At 35.9% G+C, this 14231-nt stretch overlaps 1 protein-coding gene across 1 annotated transcript in view; it reads left to right on the forward strand.

Annotated features, from left to right (window-relative positions):
* Positions 1 to 345: 345 nt before the first annotated feature.
* LOC149735135 (uncharacterized) overlaps positions 346 to 14231 on the forward strand; it is a 38312-nt gene continuing 24426 nt past the window's right edge. The window contains exons 1-2 of the mRNA XM_089880045.1: positions 346 to 555; positions 11699 to 11971. Of these exons, the coding sequence (XP_089736171.1) occupies positions 462 to 555; positions 11699 to 11971 (367 nt within the window). The 5' untranslated portion in view covers positions 346 to 461. The remainder of the gene's footprint in view (positions 556 to 11698; positions 11972 to 14231) is intronic.

Raw genomic sequence — 14231 nt, forward strand, 5'->3', positions numbered from 1 at the left:
ATTACAAGTTATACATTGGAAAAGGCGATGCAACCAGCCAGGAAACTGTATTTATGTTAACCTGGTATGGGAACCGGGCTATATTGTAATACCATTTCAGGTTGCGCCACCAAGCTAGGGTGATAGGGTTAACAAAAAAGCTGTCAAAACTGCGTGGAGTTTTCATAATTTATGAGGTGTAGTCTTTTAGTCATAGACATCATATATATGATATTAAATATCTATGGGTGTAGTATCGTACAGAGATTTCCATCCGCGAGACGGCGCTAGAGATTCCTATGCCAAGATAGAACCGTTCATGCAGAAAAAACGAAAAACGCTGGAAGAGAATCGACGAACAATGCGCCTTGTGTCGTCACACAAGAGACAGTCTGTATTTACATGCATGCGAAGAGCAGCGAAGGCGCGAAGCGATTGTGACGTAACAGTAATAGAGTTTTAGATAGACAAATGCTGCCAGCATGAAACCTATGGATTTTTCGAAGCGCAAATACTCTCAAGGAATCATAACTGTATTATTTCTGCTGGAAATCTCATGTTTTTGTCAAGGCGCAGGTAAGAATCAAGTTTAGAAACTTCTTTATGTAAATTTAGGTAAATATTTAATGTTTACCTATCGGTAATGATATGTGCTATGTCCTGTATTGTTGTATGGGTGATAGTCGACATATTGTATCTTTGTAAATACATGCGAAAAACTAGATATACAGTTGTTATATTGGCAAGCAATTCAATTATATTGATACCCAGTATGCAACACGGTCCAACGTCGTATGTGGTGTATACTAAAAACGTCTTACATGAAGTACTTTTGTAAAGATATACGAAAAAGCTGAATATATAGTTGTTACACAGGCGAGCAGTTTAAATGTAATGGTACAAGAAAATTTAAACCCAATGCTAGCTATTGAGCGCTTAGTTATAAACCATCGCTGCTTCAGAAGTCATTTATCTGGAGGCGTTTTGCGACGAGTTAAGGCGCTGTAATCAGCGTCCAGTTACCTATAGGGCCATGAGACACTTCTGTATTTATTACTTGTCTGATAAGTTTGTGTGCTCGCTCACTTTAGGCCCACTGTGCGCAAACATAGATTACTACGCATTATTACGGGCGTTTGTTTTCGTGGCTTTTTACAGAAACGGCAAAGCATTCGCGCAAGCCGAAAGGTTTCCGTTAACGCTGCTCTGCATTTTTGTCACGCCACAGCGACGCTGGGGTTTAGCCGAAGATAAGTCTTGTTTTAGCCATAAACACGATTGCCCAAAACCGGCTTCTCGACTGACAAGCACCGATGCTACGCTTTAATAGATTTAAAACTGAAGGTTTGAACCGTTGTGTGGATAAAGCTGCTCTAAGGGCTTGCTTTGATAAAGCTTGAATTACCACGTGCTGTATTGTGACGTTTCAATCGTCATGACGAAAGAATGAACCATTATTTCTAAGCGGTAAAATAAAAGAAAATGTTAGAACAAAATTCTAGAGTGTAATCTACTTAAATTGTATAAATTTCCCTTTGTTATCCCTTTAGTCATTGTAAGCGCAAAAAGCGTTACAATCTAATACAACAGTAATACCGCATATATTTTATCATGTCAAAACACTTAGTTTAAATCACGCTCAAGTTAAGTGCGACTTATAAATATATGGACTCAACTCATTTATAAAGTATGTACAAAGTCTAGCCTTTCTTACACATTGGTATACCAAACAGTCGACAATCATTGCCAGTTGTATGTGAATTAGGATCGGGGTTTATAACGTTTAGGTTGCACAGTATAAATAGTAATAGACTAGCGCCCAAACGTCGACACGCACTATTACGCATAAACGCTAACTGGTCGAGTAGATTAGAATAGGATTACCGCCTCTTTATTTCTGGTTTATTTTTGTAAAATCTTCCAAAAAGCGCTCGTGTGTTGAGATATATTGGATGTCTTGTGGATCTATGTTTGACCAAGTTACTGTCTGGATACTAAATTCATGATCAGCAGATGTTTCGGACAGTAACTTGGTGGATAGTAACCTTTTTTACACTGATGATGGACCAAGTTACTGTCTGGATACTAAACTCATGATCAGCAGATGTTTCGGACAGTAACTTGGTGGATAGTAACCTTTTTTACACTGATAATGGACCAAGTTACTGTCTGGATACTAAACTCATGATCAGCGGATGTTTCGGACAGTAACTTGGTGGATAGTAACCTCTTTTACACTGATAATGGACCAAGTTACTGTCTGGATACTAAACTCATGATCAGCAGATGTTTCGGACAGTAACTTGGTGGATAGTAACCTCTTTTACACTGATGATGGACCAAGTTACTGTCCGAAACATCTGCTGATCATGAGTTTAGTATCCAGACAGTAACTTGGTTCATCATCAGTGTAAAAGAGGTTACTATCCACCAAGTTACTGTCCGAAACATTATAAGTTCACTACCGATCTCCAAAGCCCAATACTCAAGGCATATTCCAAGCATATCCGCCAACTTAGGCCCGAGTTATGTCTTTCGCTTTCTGGCTACGATAGATTTATGGAATTTAATAATTAATGCTTCGAGACCGTGAGATCCCTTGTGGGTTGAAGACGCCAAAAACTGGTTTCTTTCAATATAAGACGAAAATCTAATATAAGACAATTTGGTGTCTGGTCGCGCGAAACAACAGATGTTTAATTCTGGGTTTAAATGTTGAAAACGCGTGTTGTTAATCTGCCCAAGTGTTTCCAACGCTTTAAGGTTGAAACTGTTTCCATTTTAATAAGAGACTGATAATGTTCATGTAGATCCCTTTGGTACACCATTATTTGGATTTGTTAGTTATAACTTGTGGCTTAAAATGCAATAGTTTTAAACATTGTATGCTGTATGACTGCAAGGTTTTCAATTGGGTAACGAATATGGAATCATTGCAAAGATGTAACTTAAAACACCCAAACGCAAATCTTGAAGAATATGTGTATGTATGAAATGACATTGAATGGTACAGTAGGGTGGGGGAAGATGGGACACCTTTTAACTATGTTTTATCGTCCCATTTAGCAGTTAACAATAAACAATCAAACATTTATAAATCCTTATTTTCACGGCTCCCATAGACCGTTGTTAATTGTTTAAAATACGATCAGGATATCTGGATATTATGTGCTAAAGATGTCCCATCTTCCCCCGCCCTACTATATATATATTGGGTTTATTGTTCTGTGTATTCACTATGGTATGATATATATGGATGTATTATTGGCCAATGTTCAGTTGTAGTCATAGTAAAATCTCTGTGGTCCTTCTAGTTTAAAACGCTGTAGGGTAAAGTAGTAGTAGCACTGTTTACGTTAAACGAATGTTTAAACAAATCAAACTTTTCGTCGCTTTTCACATAAGTGCGAAACGGCGTTTCTCGAAGCGTGAGAAACGACCACTGTTACGTCACAATCAGATATCAAAAGAATTGTTATTGTTTACGATGTGGAACAAATGAACGAACTAATCGACGATATCGTAAACCGTTTCGAACCCAAAGGCATAATCGCGTTAGATAGTGTCTATACCTTAATTGGGGCAATTGAAAATTAGTGTTTATGTCGGTGGTTAATCATACTAAACACCCGTTACATTACTGATTACTGACCACCGCATATCTTTACACCGATGTCTCCCTACCTATTGTATATAGAAGTGTAGCATATACGAACTTCTAGGCGATACATGAACATTTTATTAAAGTTATCTAATGAAACAACTATTTTTCTCACTTAAAACCCATTTAGTTTTAGCAATTAACAAGGCTGTTTAAGAGTAGCTAAACTTCGCTTTTGCGCCCAACAAATGCGTTGAAATTGTTGGTTTTACAGGTTATTTTTGTAAATCAATAAATGAATGAATGCATCACTAAAATAATGCACAAAATAATGAATGCAACATTAGTTTTAAATAATAGATATATGGGATATTATGTGCTAAAGGTGTCCCGTCTTCCCCCCACTCTACTAAATTAAACTAGTTTTTGTTTTTAGCAAGTAAATGAACGAATAACACATTAGTTTCACAAGGTTTAGGCTCCCAATATAACATCCCCTTCTTAAACAAATACCCCATTTCCGCTTCTAACACCTTAGTAATCGAGTTTAACTTCTTTTTACACGCGCGGTTAATTTTGATGTTTGAATCGCTACTGTGACGTCATAATCCGGTTTTGAAATTCCGGAATGCAGAACAATGCTTTAGAGATTGGATTGGGAAAACCGCGATTCGAAATCGCTTCATCGAGTAAATTGAATCTTTTGTGGACTGTTTTATAATGCCCAAGGGAAATTATTGAGATCCAGCGTTTGCCGCCAACAGATTGATCGCTTTGTTTCTAACACTGGCTACTATGTCGTCACAAAGATGTTTCACGCGTGTTACATATAGTATTGCAGGGTAAGATGGATACCTTTAGATTTTAGAACATAATATCCCATGGTTTCAAATCATGTTTTAAACAATCAACAACGCTTTTTTAGATTCATGAGAAAACAGTTATATAATTCTGTAAATATTTTCTTTTTTACTACCAAATGGGATGATAAAAAGAAAGCATAAACCATCTTACGCACCATACTTAAACATGAGTTTCATTTATCTCTTTGAATACAGTAACGAAAAATCAAATTATTCAAAACAACCAAGAGAATGGAATTAGAATCAAAACGACAGTGGCAAAACACGCTACGGGTAAAAAAACTAATAAAAGTGTCAAAAACCGTGGCTGCTAAACCCGCAATTGTATTGTAATAATTGGTTATTCTAAAATATCGAGACTAGGCCTATATATTCTAGAATGTCGTTTATTCTGTTTATCAATGGGTAAACTACTTGATCAGAATATTGAATCGTTACTGTAAGCGTAGTCATGACACCTCGTCGGCTCGATACCTGGCAAATGGTTATTGGAAAGCAAGCCCAAAAGAATCAATAAACTTTGTATAATTGATGTGTTGGACTAAAAACCCGCGCTTGGTTTAAAATTTTCTTGCTTTGTTGGTCAACAAAGGGCTCTATGAGGTCACAAAGGTTGTTTTACAGACACGTGCAGTGGCTTGGAGACTATAGTAATCCATTTGAAGTGCCAGAACGGAGTTTTCAATAGAATTGTGTCAATTTCGCTCACTTTTGTCTTCTCCTTTATAAAAACTTTATTTTTAGGACGTTTAGATAACGGTGTTACTAAATCGTATGGATTAGTCGGCTGATAATACTTTATTTTCAAGCAGGTTTCGTCTACAGAATGGTGACTGGTAAATACTTTTTAAACTGTGTTCGGAATTTTTACTAAACAACAACATTTATAACTAAGTTTTGGTATGTGGTATATTGTAAAACACTTGTTGTAAAACACTAGTTTTTAAACATTAAATGTGTCGCAAATATGTCTAAAGAATTCAAGATAACTGAGAGCCTTAAGATTTAAGAACTGCTGATCCAGTTAGTTGTGTAATGACATTGCCGAGTGTTGCCATTCAAGTTTCAAAACTAAAGGCAACACTGTATATCAATGAGTTATATAAACTGGACTTGTACAATATAAAATAGCCGGAAAACGCGTTATATATTTGAATGGCCGCTTATCGATTGAAACATTTCTTTTTCTAAGTTTGGACTCAGTTTGTAATCAATACGGTGCTTGAATGGCGCATTCGTCCAACGACATATAGTACATAACAAATACAAGAAAATTTGCACACACATTTCAAAGAAATACAAAAAGACAAAAAAATGAACATTTTTAGAAATATTTTAGCTGTTCAATTTTTACTTAAAATTAATAACGTTAAATATAAACCTCTTAATAATATAACGAAACATATTCGCACCAAAATAAAGGGGCAACAGTCAAGATATCAACGGTTTGAGTATTTACTGACAGTAACAGTCTGTGACGCGACCGTTTTTACACAGTAACATGTGTTTTGGCTAGCGGCCCGAATTCCCAAGGCGCCCCGTAATTCAATTAAGCAGCGATTCGAAATTTAGAATCAGTGGTTAATCCCCTAATCTTACTTATGTCGTAACAAGGGTCATTCTTACGCGCATGTGAGTCAACAATGAAGATTAGAATTAGCCCCAGTTCGACTGAGCCACAAAGAGGGATTAGTTCTAACTTCCTACTTAATAAAATCCTGGAGGAATCAATTTAAGAATCAATACAATTTAATTCCGATTGCGCAAGCGAACTTGGTTTTTATTGTACCATCTTAACTTAGACGTTGCTAAAGTACTGTGGGGAAAGATGGATACTCTTTAGTACATAATATCCCATATGTTTATGCTGTATTGTTTTCCTACCTCAAAATGGGACGATAGAATACATTAAGAACATGAACCATTTTACCCCAACTCACAATATAGCTCGTTTTGGCAACACCCAAACTTTAAAATAAATCGGTTCCCCTTAGAGCAGACCATCTTAAAAACACCGCAATTAGGTTAACATAACTTACTTAAAACCACAAGCGAACATTTTTGTGTTGTAGGCAATGTGACCATAAACCCTTTACATTCTACAGTATTCTTAATTGGCGGTTAGTGTTATCATATTTACTAGTAACTTTTAAAGTTATAAAGCGTAGGTAGCTTTGAACTTGCGTCTAGCGTTCATGTTTTGACCACAGCCAAGTCTTATCTTCCCAATTAGATCGAACTAACTCCTATAACAATGTTAGTAAAGCAGACTTTAACAGTACTTAGCAAATTTTGTTTCTTTTTTTAACTTTGTTTTAAATGTATCAGAATACTTAGAAGTAGTTGTATACAAGTTTTACATGTATGTTACATTCGTACACTTCAACAATTTGTCACTTTTATTAAGCATTAAAATTATGGATATTTTGGGAACAGAGACAACTGGTGGAACTGTTTTTCATATTTTCGAATTTTTATTGTCTTTTAGAGTTATCAGTGTTGTTACGTCAGCAACTATTTGTGCTTGTGAATTAGAACTTTTACGTCATCAATTCCCCCAATTTCGTCACGAACCCCTTTGTTCACGTACATTATCATGTGCATATCTACATTTGCATGTGGCATCACTTTAACGTTTCTAAATAATCCACCATCAAGCATATCAGAGTACGCGGTGTATGACCGTACCTATGTATGCACAGTATAGCCCGGGGCAATAGGCAGGTGTATATGGCTTAACCATTGAAGGACAGAAAGGACGACTTTTGACTGAAGAGTTAAACTTTTCGGATTAGCGAGTTTACGTCGAATTGTAATTATCCTGCGGTCGCTTTTTGAGTCGAAAGAAATTTGAAGCCTTTAATGCGCTGTAGTACCTATTGCTAGCATTAAGTGTCTTATGCTAGATCCTGATAGGTGTCAAACAGTGTACCGTGGGATAAACGACAAACAGTGTACCTTTATAATGGATAAACGACAAACAGTGTACTGGGACACAAATAAATTGCTTTCGGGTTAAGTCCCTACCCACTGGGAGATAGTGACATGTACAATGCATTAGTGTTACGTCATATCTCCCATTGATACGTCACTTAATGTTTTATTTCCCACAATCACACGATGAACTTTCACCCCATTAAAACACGGGACACGTAAGAATTGTTTGTGCCGTAAATGCGACAAAGTTTTATCTCTTAGAAGTGTATACGTAACTAATTCACATGCAGGTTATTCTGTATGTCACAACGACAGCAGTTTTTGTCGTTACTTCCCGCCTTATCTTGTGCTATTCTGACCTCCGTGAGTACAAAAACAAAGTAAACTTAAAAATAAAGTACTGTGGGGTAAGATGGACACCATTAAAACATATTATCCAATCTTTCATAATCGCGTTTAAACAATTAACAACTTTTAAAGCTGTGAGGATACGGTTATATAATTCTGTACTTGTGTATATATTCTTTGTTTACTACCAAATGGGGCGGTAAAAATGAAAACATGACCCATCTTACCCCAACTTTTTATATGGTAGGGTGGGTAAGATGGGACACTTTAAGCCCTAAATACCCAAATATCCCGATCGTGTTTTAATGGTCTATGGGAGTCGTGAGGATATAGTTTTATAACTCTTTGAATGTTCTTTGTTTACTACCAAATGGGGCGAGAAAATAAAACGAAAAGGTGTCCCATCTTCCCCCGCCCTACTATATGCCATGCATCTAAATGGTTTGACAATTGCAATGTAATTCTAGTATCCATTATGGGTCATATTGATTAGTTGGTACCGGTCATTCTAATCAACTTAAGAATTCTATTACCTTCTTCGCACATGGCTGCATTTAAATAACATATTGATTTATCAATTGAATGGAATGATGCAAAAATGACCATCAACCTTAAGGGTGGGCGTTTGGTTTTTCGGGCGTCTCAATATATGTGCCTTAAAACATAACCTTAAAATAAACTATCCAGAAATCTACTTGTTGTGTTAAGAATAAGAAAACATGTTTTTTTAAGTTTTAATTGGTGTCTCATTTATATTCTATGTAAATGAAGTCCTACTACGACGTATTAAACATGCAGAAAACGAAATCGAGTCCAACTAATCGTGTACAAAGATTTGTCTCCAATAACTAGCATTGTCAGTCTCCTTTTAAAAGAATATTTTGTGAATTTGGTTAAATGAAACTTGTGGGAATCACTAACTTGTGTTGCTCTTACAGTGATGCCAGATACATTTTACTTAGCAAGCAAACACATTAGGAAACTTTATCTAAATACTTAATGGGCAACACTGTAACGCAACCCATGCTTTCTAAATGATGATTCACACACATCAAGAGTTTTTTCCTGTTTTTCTATAAACTGTCAGCAATAAACTGATTTAGTTGTGTTTTTGTCCATTCGAGGGTCTATGATGTTGTGGGAACATTGGTGTGTGGTTGTTATTGTTGTTGCTTCTTCCTGTATTGTTTGGACCTATGCTTGTTTTTTTCACATTTGTTGCTTTTATTTTGTAATGGTTTTGTTTTTTCGCACCTCATTTTAGCAGTGGCGGTACTTACTTAGTTTTGGCAACAAAACGTATTCTTTTAGAACTTGTATTGAAAATATTATGTTGAACGTATAATTCAGCTATATTACTAGTATAGTAGTTGGGGTAAGATGGTTCATGCTTTTATTGTATGTGGGATATTATGTGCCAACGGTATCCATCTTACCTCACAGTACTAAACGTCTTTAAATCATTGAAAATGAAAAAAAGCAACCTTGATTAAATATAGGTCACTCTAAAAAGTTTTTGAAATAAAACACCGGTACCCGACGTCATAATACACCATTGTTACGTTTTGTTACTTTTCATTGTGTTTGTTATGTCCTCTATTGTTTCGTCACAATTGTCTTTGTGCGTGAAACAAGTGTTATTATCCACGACACAACTCCCACTTCTTGTCAAACAAATGTCACAAACGTTTGTTTTGAAAATCAACTAATTGATATTTTCTTTTTAATCCAAGGCTTTTAAGCCGGAAGTCGTCAGTCTGGGTGCAAAGGGCGTGGAGTTAGGTAAAAACTTGACATAAAAACACGCGTTATAGTGACTGTGGTAATACATTTTTAAGGTAAATTTTTCAAAAATACTGTTTTTTTATTTTTAATTTTTTGGTAATACATTTTTAAGGTAAATTTTTCAAAAATACTGTTTTAAAAAAAAAAAATTTAATTTGGGAAAAAAAGTTTTTGCATGCAAATTATACGCTTTAGAAAAATAAAAGACGTGGCCATTTTAAAGGCTTTATCAGCCTTATATTTGCTCCCATATCTGATATGTACCAAGTTGCGGCTTACGCTTAATTTACTGGTAATAAGCCCAAGTTATCTTGTATCTATAATAGTGTCAATATTTGCTGAATTTAACGAACTGATAACGTTCGTATTCCACCAAAGTGTTCAAGTTTTCGAGCCAACTCGCGCTGCCATTTGTTCGCCCTCTGTTTTCGATTCTTTAGACAATGCTGTTCTTGTGACGGAATAATCGAGGCTTCTGTATTTCGTCAAGAATTGATTGTGACGTCACAGACACCCACAAAGAAGTAACAATGCGTCAACGCGAGAAATTAATCACAAGATATTCCAGAATAATCCATGTTTTAGACTTGTATTAAAAGTAACCGCTTATATGCGTGACTTTAACTAACGGTTAAGCTGTTACATTTAAACCCATAATTTAAGAGACGTAACTTATATCTAAATCACGAATTCCAACCGTGTTAAGTCATCATAGTATCTTCCATGGTCTACATATAACACCTCGACCTTTTTGGACAGAATTTTCCCTGACCCAAATCCTATGTTATTTTTTCCTAACTAGCGTAAAGGGAAATATCAAACACAAAGTTACCATATCGTTTATGAATCATGGAACAAACTGTCATTATGCCTATATACATCGTACGGTTAAAGAAAATGAATGAATGGCACAAATTACCACGTATGTAACTTTGTGGGTGATTGTTTCTCTTTTTAGTTACATTTAATCAAAGTAATACGTCATCAAAACGTCATACCTCATGATTCCTTTCAAGTTTCGCGGCTATTGAAACCTCTTGTGACGTCATATAAAAATGCAGATTTTCAAACGAAAATCGCGAACCGAACGATTTTTCTTGGAAAACATAAACCGTAATAACATTCCTAAAGCTCCTGGTTTACTTCATAGTCGATTTTGAAACTTTATTGTTTTGCAATGTAGTAAGGTAAGATGGATCATTTTTTGTTCCATTTAGTAGTAAACAAAGAACTTTTGAGGAATTACAAAACGTATCCTCACAACTCCCATAGACCACTTCGCCATATACCGTTGTTAATTGTTTAAAACATTTAAAAATAAATTAATTTTGGTTCATTGTCAAATTCAAGGGTTCTTAAATATGACGTCACAATTCAGATTACCCAATCAGACACTCCGCTTTGTCTCTTCAAGTGTTCTAGAAGCACTCATCACTGTGATGGTACACCCGGTGTATTATGTGGTCATAAGATATGTTTATACAGCGATAGTGACGTCACAATAAAATCGCGGCTTCGACGTCAAGGAAGGAAATGTAGAATTCCAAACAATCCTTTGATCTTTCGTCATAATTGCAGTTGTTGTTGCATTCTAGAAAAATCGTAAATAATCGAATAATCAACCATTGTTTAAATTCTATAACTAACATTGTAGCTTAAAAAAGCCAAAAATCGCGAAATTCGTGTTTTCGCTATTTCTCGCGCGCGTTTCTCTATGACGTCACAGTGATTCGCGTGACAAGGAGCGCGACTTTATTTTCGTTGTGTCACGTGATGGGGTGACTAAGCTACATCCCTACTTACTTAGTAGACCCCATAATACTGAACACACTTACCCCGATGTATGGGGGTACGACTCTATATTTGTTAATATACATCCCAGGTCTTATGTCTACCTCACTATAGAACTCACCCATATAGAGTATACTATATGCTCTATGATTAAGTGTATATAAACTGCTTTAGTGGGGTCTAGATGGTAGCACCCTGGGTGTTGGGGTAACAGACCTACATCCTAGGTCTTATATTTACCTCACTGAAAACCTCACCTATATAGAATATAAATTCTGAGCATAAAGTGTGGTCTAGATGAACAATATTAAACCTACATTCCTTGTTGAATGTTTATAGCTTCAAAACACTCTACTCTATTTTAACCACCAAGTTAAACCCATTCACATTACAGTGTCGACCTGCAATGCTGTTTTAACTGGAAGTTCGGGAACTTTTACGTCACCAAACTACCCCCGACCCCCTAAAGTGACGTTACCAAAATTTACGTCAGCATTCCCTAACAATGGTGGCTTTGTGACGTGTAGTTGGGAGATAATCGTCCCGAGTGGGAAGGGAATCCAACTGAAGTTTGGAGACTTTTTCATGGCAGAGAACTCGGTCGATGATTGCGATAAAGGGGAAGTCGAAGTATTTATTGGAGTCGGGAAAACGAAGAGTGGTCTAGGTAAGAATTCGTCTGCATGTTTTTAAATATATTGTTGGCTGGCTATCTCAGTGTAGCCTCGTCACTTTAGTTGTCTAACTAATTTGATGTTCTTAAAAATTTTATAGAGGTAACTCGTCAGTGGGCACGGAGTTGCTTTGTGGTATTTCAATTAACATTATGCTAAAATCGCACAGGATGCATAATTGCATAAAATGCATTGTTTGATTAAACTAGTAAAGTGATTTAAACAGTCGCATTGTAATTAAGAGAGTTGTTTTAAGAAAGTAGCAAGCTGGCACTTTACTTGTAGTTTGCTTTTTGACCGTACTCGTTCGGTAATTATTGGCTTAAAGTTTTATTTGTGATAAGTTGGGGTAAGACGGCCCACATCATTTCATGCTATTTTCTCATTTGGTTGTAAACAAAGAATATTTTCTAAATTATATGGGATATTGTTTAAAATGATTGGAAAATATTGGAGATTATGTTCTGACAGTATCCATCTTACCCCACAGTGTTGAATGTTTTAATTTTACACGTTTTCTTTATGTTTTTCTTTCGAACACCTTTTTAATCATCTAGTTGTTGCATAATTTTACGATCGCAAATTTTCACGCTCAGCGGATGTCCTAGTTAGCATGGTTATCTAAGGCCTCCGGTCACGGCTCGCAACCTCGCGGAATTTCACGGCTTCCCATAAACACTGATCCACCAGTTCTAGATATCTATCTTATTTGTTTGTGTGGCTTCCAGTCGCCAACATTTGCCAGAGAAGTGTTGCCCGCTAATTTTTGGCAGTGTTGACAGTTAAATACGACTTCCACTCTGACTGGTTGAATTATAACTCCTTTGTTACGTCACAACAACAGTGATGTTGTCACATATCCATGTATTACGTCATAGATGTGTTGTTTTTTCTTTAAGCTGAGTGGGTTAGTGCAGATTTATACACCACTAATAAAGTAAACTGTCTAGAGGTCTTAATACGAACACAACAGTTATGCTACGATTAAATTGTAAAGGATCCACATCGTATGTTTTTATATATTGGCACTTTCATGGCAAAGTTAAACATCGTTTTTAACATAAACCAAATACTAAATAAAGGTTTTATCATAAAAAATAATTAAAGAGTATATATAGTTTATTTCATTTATTTCATTTATTAGTTTTGGGCAATTTTCGTATCCTCTTATCTCATGTTATAAGCGCAGCATGGTGGTGTCTGTATCTTAGCTATGTTTTATTAATGACCTGCTGACAGAGGGTACAAGGCAGCAGAACCCTAATGTGCTAAGTGGTCCCCGCTTAAGAAAGCAGTCTCAAATTCCATACATACAAACGGCATGTAACGACAGATTAGTGGACCAAACCTATTAAAATATAGAACGAAAGGTTAAAAAGGGTTAAACTGGAATGGACGTTTCCGTATTCAGTTACTTTTTAATGGGTCTACTCCGTTTTCGTCGTCCAAGTATATTTGGAAATGTGTTTGAGTGTGAATTAAACTGTCTGTTTAAGTAAGAATATGCCAATAAAGTCACGAAATTACATACGTGGTAACTCGTCAGCAGGCACGAGCTGTATAAAGCAGAACACCCGTGTCATAAGATTGTCGTTGCCATGCCATGCTAGTATAAATATGCCACGTTCATTCATTCTATTAATACTAATTCAAAGAAACTTTTCAAGAGTTCAAAACCATTGCACTTGCAGACTATATGGCCGACATATCTGCAGCGTAACTGAACATGGCTCCTATTACGTTCACTTTCAAGTCGGCCCAAATGTAATTATGGCCCCTAAATGACCTATGTTGGCTCCTACTACAGAGCATGTTATCATAATCTCGGTATACATGTTTACGAACATAACTGAGCGTATAGGGACTTAAAGTAGGTTTAAAGTCTGACTTAAATCCGGGAAGAACAGGCTTATATTAAGCCTGGTACATATGGGAATTTTAGGATGTTATCAAATTATAAGGCCCAACAATAAAGTCTTTATGACGTAACACTGATATATTGTAAAGTTCTAGAACACTAGTAAAACTTAATACATATTCTAGAACGTACTCTTTAGTTATTGCTTCCAAAATAGGTTTTATAGTCCTGTGTAAAATTTGGATCTAAAATTTCGCCTAATTTCGTTTTTTTTTGGCAAAGAATGCTCTCATGTTCAGGCATTACGGTGTCTCAGTTTGTCGAATTTCATGATTGAGCACTTTTAACTATATTTTTACAATATAACAAAAAATTAACAAATAAGTTAGTTGATT

Source organism: Ciona robusta, chromosome 6 (genome assembly GCF_009617815.1).
Source record: "Ciona robusta chromosome 6, ASM961781v2".
Taxonomy (NCBI): domain Eukaryota; kingdom Metazoa; phylum Chordata; class Ascidiacea; order Phlebobranchia; family Cionidae; genus Ciona; species Ciona robusta.